This window comes from Ictalurus punctatus, chromosome 5 (genome assembly GCF_001660625.3).
Source record: "Ictalurus punctatus breed USDA103 chromosome 5, Coco_2.0, whole genome shotgun sequence".
Classification (NCBI taxonomy): Eukaryota; Metazoa; Chordata; class Actinopteri; order Siluriformes; family Ictaluridae; genus Ictalurus; species Ictalurus punctatus.
Genome location: NC_030420.2, coordinates 34049745 through 34077308, shown reverse-complemented (window position 1 = coordinate 34077308; position 27564 = coordinate 34049745). Strand labels below are relative to the sequence as shown.

The window sequence follows — 27564 nt, the reverse complement described above, 5'->3', positions numbered from 1 at the left end:
CGTTCTGCGGCTCACCTGAGGACACAGGTAACTCCAGTGAGTCATCTGTATTTACCTTACACCTCTCTCTCTCTCTCTCTCTCTCTCTCTCTCTCTCTCTCTCTGTCTTTGTCTCCTTTTATAATAATAATAATAATAATAATAATAATAATAATAATAATAGATTAAACTGTCGTTTTCTCCGTGTGTGTGTGTGTGTGTGTGTGTGTGTGTGTGTGTGTGTGTGTTTGTTCACTTGATTATTTAAATTATTCATTAAAAATGAAAATGAAACCCGAATTAATCAGATGCGATTTTTTTTTTTGCATTTAAATGACATCATTAAGATTGAATCATTATTAATTGCGCGATGACGTCACCGAACGTCGTTTTATAAACGCTTTAGGACGATTTGCTGCTCTGTTCTTGTCGTGTGTGTGTGTGTGTGTGTGAGTGTGTGTGTGTGTGTGTGTGTTGGGGGGGGGGGGGGGGGGGTGTAGACTCATTGTCTATGAACTTGACCATCAGCGTAATGAAATAATCTCAGTCATCTAAATGAAAATGTGGGGCGCGTGCGGAGGTGAGCGGAGGGGTTAGGGGTTAGGGGACAGGGTTTAGGGTTTAATGTTGAGGGGGTTAGTGATGTGTAATGAAATATGGCGTCGCAGTGAGTTTCTCACCTCCGCCGCATCAGTGCGTCTGTCTGATAGATACAGATAATCGGACCGTGATCAGAACTCCATTTTAATTCATGCAGCCGAAATATTTATTCATGAATTTATAGATTTAAATGCTACAAGGCTGACAGGATTCACACTGAGTTCCCTTCTGCATCTTCTTACTCTTAATATTATTATTATTATCATTATCATCATCATTATTATTATTATTATTATTATTATTATTATTATTATTATTATTATTAAAATGTTCTCTAATCGCTGAATCTAATTGCAGGTTATTTTCAGTCACGTTACAGGCTCATTATTGTGTTGTTTTTTTTTAATTTATTATTAATTTATAGAATGTATACACATAAATTGTCACCAACACCACTGAATAAATATCATGTATTTATTTGTTTGTTTGTTTACACAATGTAACTATATAGGCTATTTCAGTTATTAATATCTTATTGCTCTTATAATAATAATAATAATAATAATAATAATAATAATAATAATAATAGTAATAGCATTAGTAGTGCGTTTCTGATTATTTATTGCAAACAAAAATAATTAATTCGTCTAAAAAAAGACCTTCTGATTTTTCACTCTCAGATAAAAAGGGTGATAAACTCCGTCTGTCCTTGTCTCCGGGGTGGAACTTTATATTGTGTACCTTTGGTGTGTAGCTTATCTTTCACCTCTACACGTGGATATGGTGTCCTTCCAAAGAAAAAGTTTTTTGTCGTATTAAAAACAACAACAACAACGATGTTACATCACAGCGCGATATGTAAGTAATTTATGATGTGTATGTAATTGACATTGTGCATTATATACTGTGTGTGTGTGTGTGTGTGTGTGTGTGTGTGTGTGTGTGTGAGAGAGAGAGAGAGAGAGGGAGAGAGAGAGAGAGAGAGAGAGATGAATTGTGTGATATGCCTCTATTGACGTGTGTGATGTTTGATGTGAGACTTGAAAGGCTCCCTTATGGAAAAATCACGCGTTCTATATGTGATCGTGTGTGTAACGTGTAAAAACGTGAAAAACACGTGAAGGTATTTTTGAGCACGTGATTGCCCTGAAACTGTAGCCTATATCAGACGTGAATTGATGTGCATAATAAGCTATATGATCACGTGTTAGTAATAAAACCACATGACCTACCTGTATCAAAATTAACGTGAAAATACACGACTGGTGTAAGAAAGTCACATATGAAAGCACATGCACTATATGCAAAATATAAACATGTGAAGTGTCTAAATGAATACGTGTAAATTTCACGTGTGAATCATGTGATCATTCACAGGTGACGTTCAGGTAAAAAGAGAGAGAGAGAGAGAGAGAGAGAGAGAGAGAGAGAGAGAGAGAAGATGAAGATGAGCAATTAAAAAGAAGGACAAGGTGGACAAGAAGAGGTTGATGATGCTGATGATGATGATACTGCTGATGATGATGATGATGATGGTGATGATGATGATGATGATGATACTGCTGATGATGATGATGATGATACTGCTGATGATGATGATGATGGTGATGATGATGATCATGGTGGTGGTGGTGGTGGTGTTTGTGGTGTTTTTTTTTTTTTATCCCAGTGCCTTGTTCCTCTTGTTATCCTTAAAGGAAATGGGAAGTGAAGCTTGAGTTCATCTCACCTGAACTCAGAGCTCCACTGGGATTTTCTACTGCATCAGTGGGTGAAATGAGCTCTGTCACACACACACACACACACACACACACACACACACACACACACACACACACACACACTCACTCTCACTCTCTCTCACACACACACATGGATGGTATTGTTATAAGATCTTTTTCAGTTAATGCATTTGCTGCAGTTCTTCAATAAATGTCATCAAAGAACCCAATTCAGTGTAGTGTCATGTTTTCACTTCTTTAGTGGAAAATGTAAATGGAGGAGTCCAACTCAGTTTGATTATTAACATTTTTATGCTAGTTTGTTAATAATTGTATTAAAATAAAGATAAATGATTGATGAGCTCATTCACTTCAGAGACACATTCAAGAAACATGTAGAGAAGAAATGGGTGATTTTTGGTCATCAGCACCACCAGGCTGGTGAAAAGAACTGGTGCTAAATAACAACATTTAGGTAGAATATCCAAATGTAATGAACAGTAAATGATTTACTCTTATAAGTGATAATTGAGGGTAAAATGATGCTAACTAATGCTAAGCTCTTTCTAAAAACCCCAAACTATCTAATATAAGTCAAAGCAAACAGCTAGGGGAAAGATTAGCAAAGATGGATCTATTGCATAAAAATGGTAAAATGATGTTATGGAATCCAGACTAAATATTTAGATGAAAGAAATGGATACTAATCCTGGATAAATGTTACTTTTAATTCTTTAAGTAATGTGTGTTAGGATGATAAATCTCCACAGGTTTGCTTATAATAAATAAATAATTTTATATATATATATATATATATATATATATATATATATATATATATATATATATATATTTATTTATTTAAATCAGGTTTTAAACCATAAAGAACAGAAAATATGAGAAAATAAAAGGTGACCGTTGGTTGTTTTTTTTTTTTTTTTTTTTAATTGGTTGCTAATCAGGATGCTAACGGTAGCCTTGGGGCTTAAAGGACGCTTAGTTTCTTAATACCGTTTTAAAAGCGTTTCAAGAAAATGAAAATATTTTAAAAAGTGGACGATAATGAGGCGTTAATGTCATCTGATACTTATTTCAGTTAGCTAATGTGTGTTAGCTGATAAATCTCCTCAGAGGTGTTTTTTTTTTTTTCCTCAGGCGCATCGGCCGCCTGTATTTATAGCGTTCGAGATCCCCACAGGGACGTATTCGTCACTTCCGGTGAGTTTTGATTGGTCAGCGCGGCGCCCCTGCAACGTGAATGAATCAAAGCAGTGCGCGCGTGTGTGTGTGCGTGTGTGTATGTGTGTGCGAGCGCGAGCGCGCGCGTGTGCGTATGCGTCTGCGTGCGCGCAGAGAGAGAGAAATAAAGACTGAGAGAGAGAGAAAGAGAGAGGAGGAGGAAAAGAGACGCGTCCTGTACATCTCACTCTTTTTATTTTTTATTTTTTAGAGGGTTTTTTTTTTCTTGTCTGGAGAGCTCCGAGCACGGACACGCGCTTGAATGTGTGTGACAATGTGTGAGTGTGTGTGAACGCGTGTGTGTGGGAGTGTGTGTGGGAGTGGGAGTGTGTGTGTGTGCATGTGTGTGTGTGTGTGTGTTTTTATCAGAGCGGATGAAAATGATGCAAAGCGCCGCCGTGTTGCCCAGCGAGAGCGCCGTGAAGCCCGACATGCTCGTGCCACTGCAGCGTAAGACTCTTCATCCTCTTCACACACTGCTCACACACTGAGTTTCCTGATGATCATGATGATGATGATGATGATGCAGCAATATTGATTATATATATTGTAAATGTGCAGTAATCTGGAGTGAGCTGAAATGCAGAAACGCATCAGGTCCGACTTTCCATAAGAGCGTCGCTTTCTGTTTATCTTTATCATATTTTATAAGTTTACATCTCTATTTATAAATAACGCACTTTAATGATTTAGCTGATGTTTAGCATTTCTATTTTTTCATATTGAAAAAAAAAAAAAAGAATCTCTCAGGCTATTGATATGATATCCAGTGAAAATATCTCGATGCACTTTTTTTTTTTCTCTCTCTCTCTCTTTCCGTCATATCAATATTCACGAATATTTTATTTCTTGATGAACACTGCGACACGAGTAAGTCTTATTTTACTTCAAACTGGGATGAGAGTTAGATTTTGGTATATTCTGATCACCTCTTACACTTACAGATGTGTGCAGATGTGTGTATGCGCATCACTTTGGCCTGCGTTCACATCTCCACGATCCTTTCCTCTTTAAAAATCTAAACGAATGAATTGCTAACCGCTGATTTGATTATATTTCTCAGAAGCTGCATGGTATGTTGTTTTCAAGACGTTTTTACATTTTAAATTCCATCACACATCCTTTTGTTTTTCACCATTAGGCCACGACAAACTAACGCAACCGCATCTTTAGTAAAAACGGGTTAAATATATATATCTATATCTATATCTTTTCCTTTCCTCATCCTGATGTTTGCGTTTTATTCCTCCGAATCCGATCGCATTAAAGTGAATTTAATCCTGTTATATACGCAGAGATTAGAGCTGAGTTTCGTGACGTGTCTGGTGGAGCTCCGTAAATCCAAACGCGTATTAAATTAAATTAAAGAAATTGCCTCTTTATCTTCACATCTGCTCGCCTGCTCAGTTCATCTGCTCTCCATAATCAGATAGAAGTCAGGCAGATAAATGTGGGTGACAATCTACACAGCTGCACGTTTACACGTTTCAGGACACACGCTGGTTTTGTTTTTATTTCTTCTTTTAAATGTTGTTGTTTTTTTTTCCCCGAATATAATATCATTAATGTCACGTGCGACATTAATTCGCGGCTGATGAAGTGAATTGTTCGTATGTTACATGCGGTAATGTTGGAGAAAAAAAAAAAACATTTAAAAGGAACACGGGGTTCAAATAATCCTCAAATAATCCAGGATTTAATTCTTAATTCGTTTCGTGTTTTAATTAAAGATTTGTTTGACCAACAAAACGCCATCATCGTCATCATGCTTTTTTTGTTGTTGTTGTTTTTTTGTGTTTTTTTTGTTTGTTTGTTTTTTTTTAAAGATTTAATATCTATTTCTATATTAAATTCCACAGTATGGTTCGAATGGGTTCTGCTGGTTAGATGAAGAGTGAATTAATAATGTTGTCGGAAATTATTTCCGCCTTTAATAATCAATAACACGTCATAAGATCCATTTTATTCTCACTTCAATATAGGTCTAATAAATGTGGGGTAATTAGCGTGTGCTGCCTCGTGCATGACCCTGAGTGTGTGTGTGTGTGTGTGTGTGTGTGTGCGCGCGCTCGCAAAACATTATCAGTATGGCGTGGCATGATATAATCAGAAATAATATGAATAAATCATAAATAATAAAGCGGTTATATTTAAGGACTAGATGGAGGTGGAGCAGGTGGAGAGAGCTTCCTAGGGGCAAACCCCCGAACTGAATCCTGACTGGTCTTTTTTTTTTCAGTAGATAGAGTTTCAGTGGTTGTGTTAGCTTCCGGTGTTGATCATTTTATATCACTGTATTTGGTCCGCACTCCATCATGAAACGATCAACTCCTCCACATCTGGCTGAGGATGAGACCAAAAAAGTGAAATGTCGCACTGAGTTTATTTTCGACCAGAAGAAAACAGTTCAGATCAGACTAATCTGATGCAGGTTAAATTGGTGTTTAACTCGGACACATCGCGAGCTCGCCAGCTTTGTTTAGATATATTACAGTGATAAATACAGAGCGATGGATAGACTAAATCACATAAGAATTATCGATATAATCAACACTCTGAGGAGTAAAGATACCGAACTGGACACTGAGGCGTTACTAATTCACCTGGCAAGGTGAAAGTGCATGTAGTGCTGAACCTCTAATGAGCTTTTAAATGAAAACGAAAGCTTTCGTGACCCGGTTTTTAAAGTGATAACGTCACAGGTTAAAGGACCAAACCCGGCCCACGCCGACCGGCGGGAAGGAACGCTGAAGTTCGGTGCCTTTATTCCTGGGCTTTGGTGGTGTTTTGTGAGTGTTTACTGCCTGGTAACTATGGAAACTGATCAGCGAGTTCAAACAGAAAGTCATTTGAGAGGAAAATTAAAAGATAACTTTTTAATCTTATGCAAAGTAAAGGGGGCGTGGTGTCCTGATAAGAGTTATAGTGATAAATAATAGGCTAATGATGATAACTTTCATTTGTAAAGCGCAATTCACACACACACACACACACACACACACACACACACACACACACACACACACACACACACACACAAAGTGTTTAGTTTAGTTATATATATATACTGATGTTGTTGTTGGTGTTAATTTATCTCTGTTAGTCCACTTTGACATTTTGACTCTACCATCATTATTCTCTCTCTCTCTCTCTCTCTCTCTCTCTCTCTCTCTCTCTCTCTCTCTCTCTCTCTCTCTCTCACACACACACACACACACACACACACACACACACACACACACACACACACACACACTAGCTGTCAGGTACGATGCCACACACAGAAATAACCCGAAACTTGAAGCTAAAGCGCGTTATTATACCTGTGTTATTGAATTGTTTATTAGTAAATCAGGATTTTATTTCCATTTTGAAGTGATGATAATAATAGTGATGATGATGATGATGATGATGATGATGATGATGATGATGATGAAATGCCGCTTTGAATAACAGCAGATTAAAACATGAATGAATAAATGAGCGATCACTGTAAGCCAACTTTTGCTTCTAACTGATTATCTTAACATTTTTATTCGTATTTTAATACATAACTATCTCATGGCCTGTGGTTCTAGAATTATAAACCACAGACCCTTAGTGAAGCAGGTCGAAGAATTCATTAATAAATACAAAATTATTTATTCACGTCCTGATATATTATGAAAAAAAATCCAAGCGTCACATAGCCTAGCTACAATAATTGACGAGTCTGATCTAAATCTAATCTAAAATTTTCTTCCTAAATATACATGTGTCGGAGAAGAATCGGACACAACAGCTAACAGAGCGTAGATATATGAAGGTAAATATTATCTAATGATGTATATCACTGTAATCATAATGATTGTAATAATGATGTTCTGGGTAAAACCAGACAGATGTTTAGATAAATGCATAAACTCATTAACAGATTTATTGTTATTTTGTTATCTTTCATTTAATAGTAATAATAATAATAATAATAATAATAATAATAATAATAATAATAAACACAGCTTTTCTAGTGTGCGTTTAAATCCTATGCTACTATACCTGCATTTTAAAAAGGTAATATGATATGGAGGGAAAAACTAGATATGAGAAAGTATTATTCTTATAATATGATGTCATTCTTATTTTTATTTCATTTATAATGTTAAATTATTTTTAGTATACTTCTAACTCTGTGCTGCTGCAATAGGTGTATTTTCCTCTGGGATGAATACAGTCATCTATCTATCTGTCTGTCTGTCTGTCTGTCTGTCTATCTATCTGTCTGTCTGTCTGTCTGTCTATCTGTCTATCTATTAAATAGGACACACACACACACACACACACACACACACACACACACACACACACACACACACACACACACACACACACACACACACGTTTATTTATTTATTTTAATGTGTATATTTCTTACAGCCTAATGTTTAATATAAATGTGTGCTGGTGTTATGAGTGATTTCTAATGTTTCTATATTATTAGGATAATTATATTCTCTGTATTTTATCGCATAAATGCGCTTCAGTTGTTAACTAATTAATGATTAGCATTTCTTTAACAACAATATTGGCCCCATTTTTGTGTATTTCATATATAAACGTGTTTTGAATGCGCGCGTGCTTTCGTGCAATTAATTTGATGTATTGATTATTTACTGCATGATTAATATTGTGATTAGTGTAAGCAAAGCGTTTTGTTAGAATCGTGCGTGTGTGTGTGTGTGTGTGTGTGTGTGTGTGTGTGCGCGCGAGCGCGCTTCTTTATTCTGAATTATTGATTGAATTTTGTCTCTCATGTCTGCACTGTACCTTTACCTGTTCGCTAATTTGCTATTAGCATTTAAAAAAAAAAAAAACAACAACAACCTTAATTTCATTCATGGTACGTGGCGGATAGAGGAGACATAAACATAAACTAATGCAAAAAATTAAAAATAAAATATATTTAAAAAACGAGTCACGTGACAGCGTGTCCCTTCACCCAGGGCAATTTTTAAAAAATAATATATTATTTTAATGTAAGTGTAGGTTGATTGTGGTCTCAACCCTGTCTGAGATATTGATCAGTGTCGGTGTCGGTGTTACTCCGCTCTTCCCTGCTCTTATTATATATTAAATCATTCCTTTTATGAGTGTCCGTGTGCGCATGCGCGTCCCTCAGCTCTTTATTCTGTATTATTGATTATTTTCTGGATGTATGGAGGCCTTTCATCACTGTTTTACCTGGATCTCAGATACATTGCTTCACATTTACTGTACACACACACACACACACACACACACACACACACACACACACACACACACACATTTATCGCATCTGTAACATTACTGTTGTTGATGATGATGATGATGATCTTGTTTATTAGCATGTTTATGGTCTTTCTGATGATGTATACAATTTTAAATAACATACTATATGGAATATGATTTGTAAGATTTTTTTTAAAAAAATCACAAATGTATCCCCATAATTATCCTTAATATTCTTTCTAATATATAAAAAGATAAAGGTTTTGGTCCTAAACTAAAAGGGGGATCACATATAGAATATCAGTTCAGATCAGATTTTACTAATAATATTTTCAAGTCAAGTCAAGTGGGTTTTTATTGTCATTCCTCTATATAGCTCGTATACATTGGAATGAAATGCCGTTTCTTCAGGACCATGGTCCAACACGGAGCAGTACACAAGACTACATAAAGTGCAAATACTATACAAAACAATAAATACACCGATCATAACAATAAATACACAGAACACAACAATAAATACACAGAACACAACAATAAATACACAGAACACAACAATACACCGATCATAACAATAAATACACAGAACATGGAATGTAACTGTAAAAATGGACTGTATCTATTTTATACAATTACTATAAAATTCTAAATATAAATTATTGTACATGAATTCTTATTCTAATAATTACATTTTTAAACAACATTATTTAAAAAATCATAAATCAAAGTTCTAAATATTATTAATGACTGTGTGTGTGTGTGTGTGTGTGTGTGTGTGTGTGTGTGTGTGTGTGTGTGTGTGTGTGTTTACACAGAGGTCCCGGAGTGTGCGGGATGTAACCAGCGTATCTTGGATAAGTTTGTGTGTAAGGTTCAGGATCTGCACTGGCACTCCACCTGTCTCAGGTGTGCAGAGTGTGACGAGCTGCTGAGCGACAGGTGTTACTGCCGAGGAGGACACGTGTACTGCAGAGAGCACTTCTACACGTCAGTATATACGAGTCATTTCATCATTTTTATTGCTTGCCGTGTGTGTGTAAAACGTTTGTACGCGTCCATAACCACGGGAGCCCCCGGCTCTGACCTTCTTCTCCTCCTGTAATAACTGGGTGTCGGAGTCTTCAGGGTGGATGTGCAGCGGCACTTTATTTAGGCTCCTGAACTCCTGATTGGCTCCCGGAACAAAAAAAGAGGAGGAAAATATGACACCAGGGACAGGAACCAAGGCCAAATTTAACTTAGGGACAAGATGAAGGACTAACTCAAGGACAAGAGTCTGTCAGGAGGAGGTAGGAGCAGTTAATAACAATGAGACTAGAGAGGGAAGAAAATACTAAGCCTGATCCAGGGAAGGAATCAGACCCAGCCTGTCAGGGGGTATTGATGGATCTGCCGCATCCTCTGAAAACATCGGTGTAGCATGGTCCTCAGTGGACATTGGTGTAGAAGGGTCCTCAGATGATATTGGTGTAGCATGGTCCTCTGTGAACATCAGTGTAGCTTGGTCCTTAGAGGTCAATGGTGTAGAATGGAACTCAGGGGACATTGGGGACATCAGGGTGTAGCATGGAACTCAGAGGACACTGGTGTAGCATGGTCCTAAGACGACACTGGTGTAGCACGGTCCTCTGAGAACATCAGTGTAGCAGGGAACTCAGAGGACATTGGGGACATCAGGGTGTAGCATGGAACTCAGAGGACACTGGTGTAGAATGGAACTCGGGGGACATTGGTGTAGCATCTGCCAGCAATCTATGTTTAGAACCCTTAACCATTGGTTTCTCACCTCTGTTGTTGGGTTGTGTCCTACCTCAACTGTATGTCACTTTAAAAAAGCGTCTTCTAAATGGTTATTATTGGGACCAACTAAAAGCCACTGTGCTGCTGGGACTTGTCGAGTTTGTAGAGTCGGGTTTGCACGTTTTGGTACAAATTACACTGATGCTATATTAACTTCAGTCATCTGCGCTCGGTTTAATCAGCAGCTCCTCGGCTCCTTTAATCAGCAGTAAAGTTCACTGGAAACCAGCAGCTGCTGTTTTTACTGTTTTCACTGCGGAGTGTGTGGCCTTGGTCGGGAGTAGGGTACAGTCATGAGGACTTCTCCTTGTTCTCCTCGTTTCTTCTTCTCTTATTTCAGCCTCCTTTCCTTTCTCTCTCGTTCTTCTCTCCACGGCATTAAGGAATAAATTAAGTTTGTCTTTTATCCGTTTACCGAATCATGTTTGAGACTTAAATGTCTCGGTGAGACTCTGAGTGGAAGATAACATTGTTAACTCACCCAGAGGGTAAAAGGGGGGTTTAATGTTAAATTTGCCCCTCCCCTCACCTCCCCTCCCCTCCCTTCCCCCTGGCCTCCACATTCCCCCCTGTGCAGTAAGCAGCCTAGGGCATGGGGCGGGGGTGGGGGGGGTGGGGGTCCGTGTTAGTGTTTCAGTATGAAATTACACACTCTGCTCCCTAAAGGGCAATTAGTAACACTAATGAAATGACAGGGTGCTAATTTAACAACAAGCAGTAAATTGAGCCAAGCGTAAAGAACACACCTTCCGCCCGTGTCCCAGTTTCATGCCCAGTTCTCACCCAGGTGCGCTCACAGGTACCGGCTGTGTTTGTGTGTATCTCCGCAGGCGTTTTGGGACGAAGTGCGCGTCGTGCCAGCAGGGCATCCCCCCCTCTCAGGTGGTGCGTAAAGCGCAGGACTTCGTTTATCACCTGCACTGTTTTTCCTGCGTGATGTGCAGCAGACAGCTGGCCACCGGAGACGAGTTTTACCTGATGGAGGACGGGAGACTCGTCTGCAAGGTCGACTACGAGACCGCAAAACAGAACGGTGAGGACGGAAGAACGTATAAGAACAATAAAAACATCACAGGCATGCCATAAGAGTTCACATGAAACGCGAAACGTCGTCGTGACGTCAGGAGGGCGGAGCTTCGTCTCCACATCGGCAACGTTGTTGTATTTACAGTAGAAGTGAAATCATGGCATGTGTATCAGAGTGCTCAGGGTGTCCAGACATCTGCTCTGTGTGTGTGTGTGTGTGTGTGTGTGTGTGTATGTGTGTGTATGTGTGTGTGTGTGTTTGTGTTTGTGTGTTTGTGTGTGTGTGTGTGTGTGTGTGTGTGTGTGTTTATGGAGATTTCCGCAGAGCGCTGATTGATTATGTTAAGTGAAGCGATGGGGTTTTATGGCAGTGCCTCAATAACCTCCAGCAGCCTGCCACTGTGAGGAGATTTACATCTCCCCGAGCTCTCAGAGGGAACACACACACACACACACACACACACACACACACACACACACACACACACACTTGACGCCACACATTTCATTTATTTAAATCTGGGGAATCACGTGGAGGTTGAGGCTTCATTTAAAGATTCGAACACAGAAAGAAAGAATCAAAACATAACAGAGAAAATATTTCACACAACTAATGCAAAAAAAAAAAAAAACCCATCTGTAATGTATCCTTTTTCCTTCCATTGTTTCTTTTCCTTCTTTCGGCGTGGAGCAGAATATTACTAGATAAGATCAGAATTTAAAAAAGAAAACGAATCAGAAAAATAATGAAAGTGATTCTGATTCTTATTTTGATTCCGATTCTGAGGATTGTGTTCAAGAGCAGAAATGTTGGGTTTTGTGTAGTAAAATGACTTATTTTAAAGGAAATTATTATTTATATTTTCTTTTCACAACATTTTGTAACGTATTGAACATGGTCTTATAGAGCTAAAATAATTAAAACTATTGATTTGATTCAGTGACTCAGTTATTGCTCGATCTTGTTGACAGTAATTTGTGACAGTAATTGACAGTAAAAAGTGTGTGTGTGTGTGTGTGTGTGTGTGTGTGTGTGTGTGTGTGTGTGTGTGTGTGTGGTGTTGTAGATGACTCAGAGTCAGGAGCGAAGCGTCCTCGTACCACCATCACGGCCAAACAGCTGGAGACGCTGAAAAGTGCGTATAAAAACTCTCCTAAACCCGCGCGGCACGTCCGAGAGCAGCTCTCCTCCGAGACAGGACTCGACATGCGCGTAGTGCAGGTACCTTCCTTCCTTTATTCCTTCCTTTATTCCGTCCTTTATTCCGTCCTTTATTCCTTCCTTTATTCCTTCCTTTATTCCTTCCTTTATTCCTTCCTTTATTCCGTCCTTTATTCCTTCCTTTATTCCTTCCTTTATTCCTTCCTTTATTCCTTCCTTTATTCCTTCCTTTATTCCTTTATTCCTTCCTTTATTCCGTCCTTTATTCCTTCCTTTATTCCTTCCTTTATTCCTTCCTTTATTCCTTCTTTCCTTCCTTTATTCCTTCCTTTATTCCTTCCTTTATTCCTTCTTTCCTTCCTTTATTCCTTCCTTTATTCCTTCCTTTATTCCTTCTTTCCTTCCTTTATTCCTTCCTTTATTCCTTCCTTTATTCCTTCCTTTATTCCTTTATTCCTTCTTTCCTTCCTTTATTCCTTCCTTTATTCCTTCCTTTATTCCTTCTTTCCTTCCTTTATTCCTTCCTTTATTCCTTCCTTTATTCCTTCTTTCCTACCTTTCTTTCTATCTTCCTTCCTACCTCCTTCCCTCTGCTCTTCCTTCCTTCCTTCTGTTCTTCCTTCCTTCCTTCTGTTCTTCCTTCCTTCCTTTCTTCCTTCCTTCCTTCTGTTCTTCCTTCCTTCCTTTCTTCCTTCCTTCCTTCTGTTCTTCCTTCCTTCCTTCTGTTCTTCCTTCCTTCCTTTCTTCGTTTCTTCCCTCTTTGTTTTCTCCCTCCCTTTGTTCCTTTCTCCCTCTCTCCCTCCATCTCTTCCTTCCTTCTTTTCTTCCATTCTTCCTTCCTTCCTTTCTTCCTTCTTTGCTTTCTCCCTCTCTTCGTTCCTTTCTCCCTCTCTCCCTCCATCTCTTCCTTCCTTCTTTTCTTCCATTCTTCCTTCCTTCCTTTCTTCCTTCTTTGCTTTCTCCCTCTCTTCGTTCCTTTCTCCCTCTCTCCCTCCATCTCTCCCTCCATCTCTTCCTTCCTTTCTTTCGTTCCTCTATTTTCTGTATTGTTTTTATCTTCTCATATTTTATTTTTTGCTTTCCTTATTTTCACTATCCCTATCAATTATTTGTTTTCCCTTTTTGTCTTTTTCTCCCTCCCTCTTTCATTATTTCTTTCGTTCCTTTTTTTTTTTGTCTTTTTTCTTTTTATCTTCTTCCTTATTTTTAATTTAAATTTTTACCTCGCTCGTCCTCACTATCTTTATCAGTTCGTTATTTTTCCTTCAGCCTTTTTGTTCAGATCTTATTTTATCTTGTACTTTTTCACTCTCTTTACATGTTTCTTTTTTTCTTTCTTTTCTCTCTTTCTCTCGCACATACACCTGCTGTGTGTACTAATATACCGCGTGGCCTACACCACTTACCTTTTCAGGAAAAATAATCTCCCTCTCCCTCTCTCTCTGTCTGTCTCAGGTGTGGTTCCAGAACAGACGAGCGAAGGAGAAGCGGTTGAAGAAGGACGCCGGACGCCACCGCTGGGGTCAGTTTTATAAAAGTGTTAAGCGCAGCAGAGGAGCGGCGAAGGTGGAGAAGGAGAGCTCGGCCGAGGATGGAGGGATCAGCGACAGCGAGCTCAGCTTCAGAGGTGTGTTCACTTTTACACCTTTCGGTTCACGCGTTTAACGTCTTATTGTTACAGAAACCATTTTCTGACAGATAGCAGCTTTGATAGGAGCAGTGTGTGAAACATCTGGATTATTATTTTACACGTCTGGACATTATTACTGCAAGATAATGTCCAGAATTTTGAGATAATAAGTAAACAAATTTTTTTGACAAACTGCTGTTGCAGAAATGTCCATCTTTAGTTTATCCTCTAATGACAATTGTGTTTAATTAGGGTTAGGGTTAGGTATGAACACACTGCTGTATGAACACACTGCTGTGTGAACACACTGCTGTATGAACACACTGCTGTGTGAACACACACTCCTGTATGAACACACACTCCTGTATGAACACACACGCCAGTATGAACACATACGCCAGTATGAACACACACTCCTGTATGAACACACTCCTGTATGAACACACTCCTGTATGAACACACACTCCTGTATGAACACACTCCTGTGTGAACACACACTCCTGTATGAACACACTCCTGTATGAACACACTCCTGTGTGAACACACACTCCTGTATGAACACACTCCTGTATGAACACACACTCCTGTATGAACACACTCCTGTGTGAACACACACTCCTGTATGAACACACTCCTGTATGAACACACTCCTGTATGAACACACTCCTGTGTGAACACACACTCCTGTATGAACACACACGCCAGTATGAACACACACGCCAGTATGAACACATACGCCAGTATGAACACACACTCCTGTATGAACACACTCCTGTATGAACACACTCCTGTATGAACACACACTCCTGTATGAACACACGCCAGTATGAACACACACTCCTGTATGAACACACTCCTGTATGAACACACGCCAGTATGAACACACACTCCTGTATGAACACACACTCCTGTATGAACACACTCCTGTATGAACACACTCCTGTATGAACACACTCCTGTATGAACACACTCCTGTATGAACACACACTCCTGTATGAACACACTCCTGTATGAACACACTCCTGTATGAACACACTCCAGTATGAACACACTCCTGTATGAACACACTCCTGTATGAACACACTGCTGAACTATGTGAGGTTCTGATAGTGTAAGTGTGTTTTAAATCAGATTAATTATAATAAATAAATAATTAAACTTACCGAAACCTTTACTCATGGATTCAGACTTTCATCCTGACGCCATTTTTTAATCCATCGTTTGAATTCAGTTTTACGACGCTTGATCTTGATCTTTGCGAGTCGGTTTCGGAAAACTCGTAAAAGTCCACGTCTACTTTTAAAAGGCCGCGTTTACGAGACGTGAAAAAGGAAAACGAAGCACAAAGTCAATCAGACGGAAAGAGGAAACGGGGTTTAAACACACTGCGTTTAAAAAACACGGCAGAAACACTCCAAACCTTTTCAATTAGATTCTCTCCATACGGATAAAAAAGTGTGTGTACTTCCTTATGGACTTCCTCATACCTCCGAAATTCCACATGTATATTAGTATCTTTAAAATCTATCAAACAGTGCAATCATGCCACTTCTATTTATTTATTTATTATAAAATATTCACAAGAATATTTGTAAAAATTGTATATAGCGTTTACATTAAAACAATGCTATTGCTTACGGCTGCTGATGTCATTTCCTGTCTCCAGCAGAGAAGCAGATCCTTTCTGTTGTATTCATGGTGCTAATTTGCATTATGTGATGATGTCATACAACTCATAATGAATGACGATGTCATTTCCTGTCTCAAGCAACATCTGTTTATAAACGAGAGCCAGGTTCATGGTGCACTCTTGCCGATGTCATTTCCTGTCTCTAGATCCTTCCATGTGAAAACAAGTGCTAGTCGTTATGAACCTTGGCACCGTATTTATGCTCTTGCATTATGGTCGTTGATGTTATTTCCTGTCTCCCTCAGACGATCAGATCCTGTCGGAGCTGGGTCATGCTAACGGCCTGTACGAGAGCGTCGGGGACGTTTCCGGAGGCAACATGATGAACAGCGGGTTCTCGTTAGAGGCGGCGAGTCCTTATTCGCCCTCGTCCATCAGCTCGCTGCCTGGACACGCCCACCTTCTCGGAGGCGTGACCTTCAGCATGGAGGGGCTGGCAGGAGCGGCGGGTCAGCCTCTCAGAGCCGTGACCTCTGACCTCTCCACAGGCAGCAGCACCGGATACCCAGACTTCCCCACAAGCCCCGCCTCCTGGCTGGACGAGATGGACCACACCCAGTTCTGAGGTCAAAGGTCATATTGGAAAAGACAAGGAACATAAGAGATTCTGGAGTCCTTTTTTTTTTTCAGACGTTGTGATTTCAGTCTAGCGCGGTTCTAAGGTCAAAGGTCATGAAGTCAAGACGTAAAAAAGAAAAAGAAACAAGAAACAATGGACACTAAGAAGTGCGCACTTTCCTGAAAGGACACTATTTTGGTTTTAATACGTCCTGATAATGTTTATCAACGGTTTTCTCCTTCTGTGTCGGATTAATCGGTCCATCTACATGTTTTGGATTCTGTAAAAGAGTGTGTGTGTGCGTGTGTGTGTGTGTGTGTGTGTGCGTGTGTGTGTGTGTGTGTGTGTGTGTGTGTGTGTGTGTGTGTGTGCGTGTGTGTCACATATTTGCAAACAGCGTAATCACTCGGGGTCTTGTCCTGTTTCTAGTTCTGTTTTTAGTGCACTCTTGCTGACTTCCCCTTGGTTTGGAGTATGTAGTTATTTTATCAGCTGGAGCGAAGTGTGTTAGACGGAATCAAGTCAACATCACTGTAGACTTCAGGAGCACAACTTACCCAGAAGGCTTTGCTGCAATCCAACACCTGAAGGCATGCGATATGTTACTAGCGATTTGAGCACACTAGCTAAGAGACATGCGAGCGAGTTAACAAGACGACGTACAGGATGTAAAGAAAAAGATCCCGAATGCTTAGTGTTTGTGTGTGTTCCTGCCAAACAAATCCACTCAGTCGCCAGAAGTGCACACTCTTTAGGGGAAGTGTACAAGGGCATATTAAAAACAGTTTCAGAACACTTACCCATTCATTACGGCATGAATGCTGTTAGCACTGACGCTACAAGCTAACTGACAGCACTGGTCAATGCATGCTCTTAAATAATCACAAACGCCACAGTGACGTTAAAGCCTTCTGATTGGCCACAGAGTTAAAGCTCCGCCCCCTCCCCCACGCCACCGGGAGAGGAATTATTGCACAACACCACATTCGATACTTTAATTCGATTGTTTGTCCTTCCAGTGGAGCGACACCAGATTCAGACTTCACAGTGTGAGTGCACTACCAAGAACTGCAGCACATATTTTCAACCATTTTTATCCGTTTCCAGTTACATTTATTGTTGCTTAGTATCCACGTGATCACTTATATTATAGTAGCTATAGCTCACTTTATTTCTTTTGAAGTTAATAAAAAAAAAGTAAAAGGTCTGTCCTGAAGATACAGAAAAGTTACAGCTGTTACGAAGCGCTGACACTGGAGACTCCTTCCCTTAACGTTACACTAATCATTCAAGAAAACTTCACTACCTGTTACGTGGAGCGTCCGCTGTACGAGTCCCTGTGAACGAGCCGTTGCTATAGAAACAATGACGCATTAGAACGAGTGCATTAATATAAACCTGCGCTACTGTCAGAGCCGCTGTTATAGAAAACTAATCGACACTTACTGACCAATCAGAGTGCAGGATTCATCAGCGCCATGCTGTTCTGAGAACATGACGTGATGATGGTCTGTGTAACGTTGTCAGTCAGACGAAAACGTAACGTTATTGCAACATTTACTACGATTAAAAAGGGTCCCGTGGGCTTATATTAGTTCAGGATGATTGACTCGTGGAGAAAATATCAATAAAAAAAATTGTATTAGTGTTTGATGGCCCATGAAACAAACCCAGCTCATGATAGTGCACTCTGCTGTAGTGACCACGCTCCATTTAAGACGTGACCTCGGATGGCGTTTTTGTTTGTAACGTGGGGGTGGGGGGTGGGGTGGGGGGGTGGGGGGGGTTGAGATATTTTCATGATCAAACCCATTCAACAGTGTTGTATTTATTTATTTGTAAAGTAATTATGAATAAATGGACAGAACTATTTCATATGAAGCAGTGAATCCAGCATCCAGATGCAGTGGCATGAAATCATTGTATCGTATTACTTGTGGAAAATCTGAAAAATCGGGAAGGACGTTTCATAATAAACGTGATATTTAGACAGAGAGAAATAATTAGGCACATTCAGACATTAATATAAAAAATATCCACAAGGAAATCCGTATTTATTTGTGAACATTTGACTATATTTTTGGATAAAAGTTTATTAATATGAATGACTTCAGCTAGAGATCCGAGCTAGAGATCCGATCCCGGAACAGACAAAAGGAAACGAAACGATTTGCCGCCTCTGAGACGCCCGGTGTAAATTTTGTACAGTTTGAGAAAAGTGTTGAGCGTCCGTTTTTTTCTGAGCACTATTTACTGTCATGTGTGTTTGAACACTTCACGCCTTCTGTGCAACGGTCTGATCTGTGCAGTCCAATCTATACAAATCTATACGCAACGGTCTGATCTGTGCAGTCACATCTATACGCCAAAATAAACATACATCATTTGGAGCAACTGATCGTGTCATCACTTGAGAGTAAAGTCATCAACTATCAAATACTAACTCTACACCACTAACACTACACCAACACCAACACTACACCAACACCAACACTACACCAACACCAACACTACACCAACACTATCTCTACACCAACACCAACACTACACCAACACTATCTCTACACCAACACCAACACTACACCAACACTATCTCTACACCAACACTATCTCTACACCAACACCAACACTACACCAACACTATCTCTACACCAACACCAACACTACACCAACACCAACACTACACCATCACTAACACTACACCAACACCAACACTATCTCTACACCATCACTAACACTACACCAACACTAACACTACACCAACACTATCTCTACACCATCACTAACACTACACCAACACTATCTCTACACCAACACCAACACTACACCAACACTATCTCTACACCAACACTACACCAACACCAACACTACACCAACACTATCTCTACACCAACACCAACACTACACCAACACCAACACTACACCAACACCAACACTACACCAACACTAACACTACACCAACACTACACCAACACTATCTCTACACCAACACTATCTCTACACCAACACTACACCAACACTAACACTACACCAACACCATCTCTACACCAACACCAACACCAACACTACACCATCACTAACACTACACCAACACCAACACTACACCAACACTATCTCTACACCATCACTAGCACTACACCAACACCAACACTACACCAACACTAACACTACACCAACACTATCTCTACACCAACACCAACACCAACACTACACCATCACTAACACTACACCAACACCAACACTACACCAACACTATCTCTACACCAACACTAACACTACACCAACACCAACACTACACCAACACTATCTCTACACCAACACTAACACTACACCATCACTAACACTACACCAACACTATCTCTACACCAACACTAACACTACACCAACACCAACACTACACCAACACTAACACTACACCAACACCAACACTACACCAACACTAACACTACACCAACACCAACACTACACCAACACTATCTCTACACCAACACTAACACTACACCAACACCAACACTACACCAACACTATCTCCACAGAACACCAACAATATCTCTACACCAACACCAACACTACACCAACACTATCTCTACAGAACACTAATACTACACCAACACTAACACTACACCAACACTACACCATCACTATCTCCACAGAACACCAACACTACACCAATACTATTTCTACACCAACACCAACACTACACCAACACCAACACTACACCAACACTAACACTACACCAACACTAACTCTACAGAACACTAACACTACACCAACACTAACTCTACAGAACACTAACACTACACCAACACTAACTCTACAGAACACTAACACTACACCAACACTACACCAACACTATCTCCACAGAACACCAACACTACACCAACACTATCTCTACACCAACACCAACACTACACCAACACCAACACTACACCAACACTATCTCTACACCATCACTAACACTACACCAACACTATCTCTACACCATCACTAACACTACACCAACACTATCTCTACAGAACACTAACACTACACCAACACCAACACTACACAAACACTATCTCCACAGAACACCAACACTATCTCTACACCAACACCAACACTACACCAACACTATCTCTACAGAACACTAATACTACACCAACACTAACACTACACCAACACTACACCATCACTATCTCCACAGAACACCAACACTACACCAATACTATTTCTACACCAACACCAACACTACACCAACACCAACACTACACCAACACTAACACTACACCAACACTAACTCTACAGAACACTAACACTACACCAACACTAACTCTACAGAACACTAACACTACACCAACACTAACTCTACAGAACACTAACACTACACCAACACTATCTCCACAGAACACCAACACTACACCAACACTATCTCTACACCAACACCAACACTACACCAACACTATCTCTACACCATCACTAACACTACACCAACACTATCTCTACACCAACACCAACACTACACCAACACTATCTCTACACCATCACTAACACTACACCAACACTAACTCTACAGAACACTAACACTACACCAACACTATCTCCACAGAACACCAACACTACACCAACACTATCTCTACACCAACACCAACACTACACCAACACTATCTCTACACCATCACTAACACTACACCAACACTATCTCTACACCAACACCAACACTACACCAACACTATCTCTACACCATCACTAACACTACACCAACACTATCTCTACAGAACACTAACACTACACCAACACCAACACTACACAAACACTATCTCTACACCAACACTATCTCTACAGAACACTAACACTACACCAACACCAACACTACACAAACACTATCTCTACACCAACACTATCTCTACACCAACACTATCTCTACACCAATACTATCTCTACACCATCACCAACACTACACCAACACTAACACTACACCAACACCAACACTACACCAACACTAACACTACACCAACACCAACACTACACCAACACTATCTCTACAGAACACTAACACTACACCAACACTAACACTACACCAACACCAACACTACACCAACACTATCTCTACACCAACACTATCTCTGCACCAACACTATCTCAACACCAACACTATCTCTACACCAACACTAACACTAAACCAACACTAACACTACACCAACACTATCTCTACACCAACACTAACACTGCACCAACACTATCTCTACACCAACGCTAACATTAAACCAACACTATCTCTACACCAACACTAACATTAAACCAACACTATCTCTACACCAACGCTAACACTAAACCAACACTAACACTACACCAACACTAACTCTACAGAACACTAACACTACACCAACACTATCTCTACACCAACACTAACACTAGATTTACAATATTGGACTTTATTCCAAAACTGTGACCATTCTTTCACAAATGTAATATTATTTCAAGAACTGTTTCCATATGTGTAATCCAGAAATATAATCCAAACTTCAAAGTATTGGAAACATGATTACAATCATGAAATTTTAATTTCAAATGTTAGTATCAAGATTACAATTTTGGAAGTTAACATTTTTTATAAACAGGTTATCTTTTATGGAATTCATAAATATTTTGTAGTACAACAATTTTTGGTATATAGATTACAAATCTGGAATTGGTATTACTTTTGTGGTTTAAAAATATAAAAATATGTGAAATTATATTCTACTTTTAGTAGAAAAATCGCACTAAAAATCACAACGTTTTGAGTTTTTAGGAAATTATTAAAATCATTATCAAATAGGACCAAATGACTGGAAATCTGAATCAGATTTTTGATCTTTGAAAACAAACACCATACAGACAAAATAAATAAAATAAACAGGACCAGAAATAAAGAGGACGGATTGTTTAAATGCTAATGAACTTTTAAGTAACTTTGAAATTGTCACCCTTTTTTCTGCATGTATGTAACCATTTATCAATATATCATATCTAAAATCTAAATGTTATATACAATTTTGCAGTATGTATGAACATGCTTATAAGGAAACAGAAAATGTTTAATAAACCTTACCTGTATACTACATTTTTCTTTAAACAAATTAGACATTTATTTTTTTTGAAAAGATGAACTTTAACAGTAATTCCTGTACACTGCCTCAATCAGCTCTCAGAAGGTGTTGATCTAGACCAACAGTAGTACTTTACACAACCACTAACTGTTGTGGGGACTCCTGCTGTTCTTTTAAGCTTCTGAAAGGAAAAAGGAAATAAAGAAACTTACCCGAATCAAACCAGTTAGACTGTAAACACATGGAACCACTACATAAAAAACACACGTGATAACAAAAACCTTTTCTGCATGGAAAGTTATGAAGTTGTAAAGCCAATTTTTAAAAAGCTTTCTTAAACATTCCCAGGCTGCGTCGTTGTTTTATATCTGAAAATTTCCTACTTGTGGCTCTCACACGGAGTCACTGTTTTAACAGGGGGGTGAGCATGAAAAAGCCGACAGCTGATTGAACTTTGTGGTGGGATGCATCGTATATTTTTAGTAGAACTTCCAGGCGCACTGAGGAACGCCACAACAGAGAGCTGGATGGAAATTCTGAAGCTGAAGTTGATAGAAGACGTTCTTGGTATCGGTTGATCTTCTTAGTCTGTTTGGTGGTGGTGTTTTTGATGGTTCTTCAAGCTTCTTAATTTGTCCTCCTGCTTAACAGTTGGACTTCCCTCTTTTTTCCCATCCGTGTTCTTCTCAGAAGGTTGCACTGACAGTCTCTACCTAGGTGGCTCTTTTTGTAGACTTCTTGGATTTTGCTGCTTATTCTTGTTCTCTGCCTCATAAATGTCTCCTCTGTGGTATGCTTATTAGTGGATAAGAAGCTGCTTCTTCTCACTGAGGCTCCAGCCAACCTGAGGAGCAGGTACAAATGAAGAGTTTAATATTTTTGCTTTTGGAACCTGAGGAAATGGTTGTGAATTAAAAGTAAATTTTGAACCTGAGTATAAATTAAATTCAGTAGAACAACATAGCTATGTGCTGATGCTTGTTCAGATGATGCTTTTCCACTGAGGTCAAATTCTCGCCATCAATCCTGGAATACTGACTTCTGTATCTCCAGCCATTTGAATTAAAGAACAGGCAGACTCAATTTCCACCTGGCAATTTGTTTTCTGGTGGAACGTGAATCTGGAAAAACACAATCTTAGACCACTCCTAACCCTACCCCAATCCTAACACTATACCACTCCTAACCCTACCCCAATCCTACCCCTATACCACTCCAAACCCTACCCCAATCCTACCCCTATACCACTCCTAACCCTACCCCGACCCTACCCCTATACCACTCCTAACCCTACCCCAATCCTAACCCTATACCACTCCTAACCCTACCCCAATCCTACCCCTATACCACTCCTAACCCTACCCCAATCGTACCCCATACCACTCCTAACCCTACCCCAATCCTACCTGTATATCACTCCTAACCCTGCCCCAATCCTACCCCTATACCACTCCTAACCCTACCCCAATCCTACCCCATACCACTCCTAACCCTACCCCAATCCTACCCCTATACCACTCCTAATCCTACCCCAATCCTAACCCTATACCACTCCTAACCCTACCCCAATCCTACCCCTATACCACTCCTAACCCTACCCCAATCCTACCCCTATACCACTCCTAACCCTACCCCAATCCTACCCCGTATACCACTCCTAACCCTACCCCAATCCTATCCCTATACCACTCCTAAAACTACCCCAATCGTACCCCATACCACTCCTAACCCTAACCCTATACCACTCCTAACCCTACCCCAATCCTACCCCTATACCACTCCTAATCCTGCCCCAATCCTACTCCTATACCACTCCTAACCCTACCCCAATCCTACCCGTATATCACTCCTAACCCTACCCCAATCCTACCCCTATACCACTCCTAACCATACCCCAATCCTACCCGTATACCACTCCTAACCCTACCCCAATCCTAACCCTATACCACTCCTAAAACTACCCCAATCCTACCCCTATACCACTCCTAACCCTACCCCAATCCTACCCCTATACCACTCCTAACCCTACCCCAATCCTAACCCTATACCACTCCTAACCATACCCCAATCCTACCCGTATACCACTCCTAACCCTACCCCAATCCTAACCCTATACCACTCCTAACCCTACCCCAATCCTAACCCTATACCACTCCTAATCCTACCCCTATACCACTCCTAACCATACCCCAATCCTAACCCTATACCACTCCCAATCCTACCCCTATATCACTCCTAACCCTATACCACTCCTAACCCTACCCCAATCCTACCCCTATACCACTCCTAACCCTACCCCAATCCTAACCCTATACCACTCCTAACCCTACCCCAATCCTACCCCTATACCACTCCTAACCCTACCCCAATCCTACCCCTATACCACTCCTAACCCTACCCCAATCCTAACCCTATACCACTCCTAACCCTACCCCTATACCACTCCTAACCCTACCCCAATCCTACCCCTATATCACTCCTAACCCTATACCACTCCTAATCCTACCCCTATACCACTCCTAACCCTACCCCAATCCTAACCCTATACCACTCCTAATCCTACCCCTATACCACTCCTAACCATACCCCAATCCTAACCCTATACCACTCCCAATCCTACCCCTATATCACTCCTAACCCTACCCCAATCCTACCCCTATACCACTCCTAACCCTACCCCTATACCACTCCTAACCCTACCCCAATCCTACCCCTATACCACTCCTAATCCTACCCCAATCCTACCCCTATACCACTCCTAACCCTACCCCAATACCACTCCTAACCATACCCCAATCCTACCCGTATACCACTCCTAACCCTACCCCAATCCTATCCCTATACCACTCCTAAAACTACCCCAATCGTACCCCATACCACTCCTAACCCTAACCCTATACCACTCCTAACCCTACCCCAATCCTACCCCTATACCACTCCTAATCCTGCCCCAATCCTACTCCTATACCACTCCTAACCCTACCCCAATCCTACCCCTATATCACTCCTAACCCTATACCACTCCTAATCCTACCCCAATCCTACCCCTATATCACTTCTAACCCTATACCACTCCTAACCCTACCCCAATCCTAACCCTATACCACTCCTAACCCTACCCCAATCCTAACCCTATACCACTCCTAACCCTACCCCAATCCTACCCCTATACCACTCCTAACCTTACAGTAGACCACTCATAACCCTAGTTAGTTAGAACTGGGTTTCCCAACTTTTTAGGCAAACAACCCCAAATATACATTATGAATTTTCCATGACCCCAAGCCTTAAACACTCTACATTTTTATCCCAGATTATTAATTTAGGACTACTGTAATATTTGAACATTTTATTATGTCAGTAACAGACTCATAACACACAACATCGTGAGTTTCTCTCACAACTCCGTAAATCAACCTACCACTAGTCTGGGAACTCCTGCCCTAGACCAACCCTAACTGTAGCTCAACTGACCCTAAACAAATCAAATCCCTAAACTGGAACAATCCTGTCTGTCACAGCCACACACACACACACACACACACACACACACACACACACACACACACACACACACACCAGAAGCAGCCCATGTGTTCAGCAGACTGGTTTTTTGGGCAGTAAAATCTCTTTAATCCGCTCTCTGTGGGAAAGAGGGACAAATAGCTTTACAGTGAGTGTTTCAAACACACACACACACACACACACACACACACACACACACACACACACACAGATACACATACATAAAGCTAAAGATACACACTTAAACACCACATAAATAAACACAAAAATGTGCATAAACAAATCCAAATGCACACACTTGTGAGTAAAAAGTAAAAGACACATAAATAATGAGAAGCGCGTGCATTAGACGAGCAGCATGGTGGCGTACGTCTCGGCCATTGATCGCCTCATTAATGTCTGAGTGCAACGGCACAGCTTTACCAAGACAAACCGCCACACACTCATTCAGGATAATTTACACACCACTTACAGCTCTGAGATACGGATAAATCTGAACAAATTCTTGCACGCTACGCTTTCGCAAAGATGACAAACACGCGCAAATGCCATTATCATCGATTGGGGGCTTTTATTACAAACTTCCTGTGGGGAAAGATTCCGAAGGAATAAATAAATGTAGAAATAGTCGTTTCAGTCTGAATTTACACTCACTCAAACACTCAAACACACACACACACACACACACACACACACTCGGAGGTATTTATTAGGAGGAGAAAGCTTTGTCATGGCTACAGAAAGAGCTATGATGGAGAGATCCGCGTTCCAATATTTCCATTTCCCCTTGGTTGAGTCCCCTTCACCATCATAATGGCTGTTCAATGACTTTATCAGTTCGAGTGAAGTGTGCTGGATGAGGTCTCAAGTTAACAGTTTACCCAGAATGCATTGCTGAAGTCCGACACCATTTCAATTTTTAAAGGCAGACGAAGCTGTAAATTTCCAAACATCACCATTTAATTGTCTGTGTTTAGGGTTCACTCTCTCCATAAGGAAACTCACTAGGAACACCAGAAGGAACAACTACATGAGGAAACAACCACAAAACAAGGGAATGAGGGTTCAGGAAAACAACATCGGTAGAAAACAAGAAGACTAGGAGCAAAGATTTAATGCAGTAGGACCATCAGAAACAATAGCAAAAAGAAATGATGAAACAAAAAACAGTAAAACAACAAGGGAACTGGAGGGAAAGACAACAACGTAATAACAAGACCAGGAACCTCGGATCTAGAGGTGTGTGTGGGACTGTTTTTGTATTCTCACTCCTGCACATGCTCCAAGAAATTTTGACCAATCCCATCTGCTCCTGAAG

At 40.4% G+C, this 27564-nt stretch overlaps 1 protein-coding gene and 1 long non-coding RNA gene across 2 annotated transcripts in view; both read left to right on the top strand.

The window, feature by feature from the left end:
* LOC124628205 (uncharacterized) overlaps positions 1-2575 on the top strand; it is a 3503-nt gene extending 928 nt beyond the window's left edge. The window contains exons 1-3 of the long non-coding RNA XR_006982588.2: positions 1-36; positions 1260-1437; positions 1957-2575. The exon at positions 1-36 is cut by the window's left edge and continues 928 nt beyond it. This is a non-coding gene — a long non-coding RNA (uncharacterized LOC124628205). The remainder of the gene's footprint in view (positions 37-1259; positions 1438-1956) is intronic.
* Positions 2576-3633: 1058 nt separating this feature from the next.
* lhx4 (LIM homeobox 4) lies at positions 3634-18397 on the top strand. The gene is made up of 6 exons (XM_053680487.1): positions 3634-3989; positions 9602-9773; positions 11417-11619; positions 12680-12834; positions 14230-14401; positions 16340-18397. The coding sequence occupies exons 1-6, from the start codon at positions 3914-3916 to the stop codon at positions 16657-16659; spliced, it is 1098 nt and encodes a 365-aa protein (XP_053536462.1). The 5' UTR covers positions 3634-3913; the 3' UTR covers positions 16660-18397.
* Positions 18398-27564: the final 9167 nt, after the last annotated feature.

Coding starts and splice junctions, on each gene's coding strand:
- lhx4 (XM_053680487.1), top strand. CDS start 3,914: ATGAAAATGATGCAAAGCGCCGCCGTGTTGCCCAGCGAGAGCGCCGTG. Junction 3,990..9,601: donor CATGCTCGTGCCACTGCAGC/GTAAGACTCTTC, acceptor GTGTTTACACAG/AGGTCCCGGAGTGTGCGGGA. Junction 11,620..12,679: donor CGAGACCGCAAAACAGAACG/GTGAGGACGGAA, acceptor GTGGTGTTGTAG/ATGACTCAGAGTCAGGAGCG.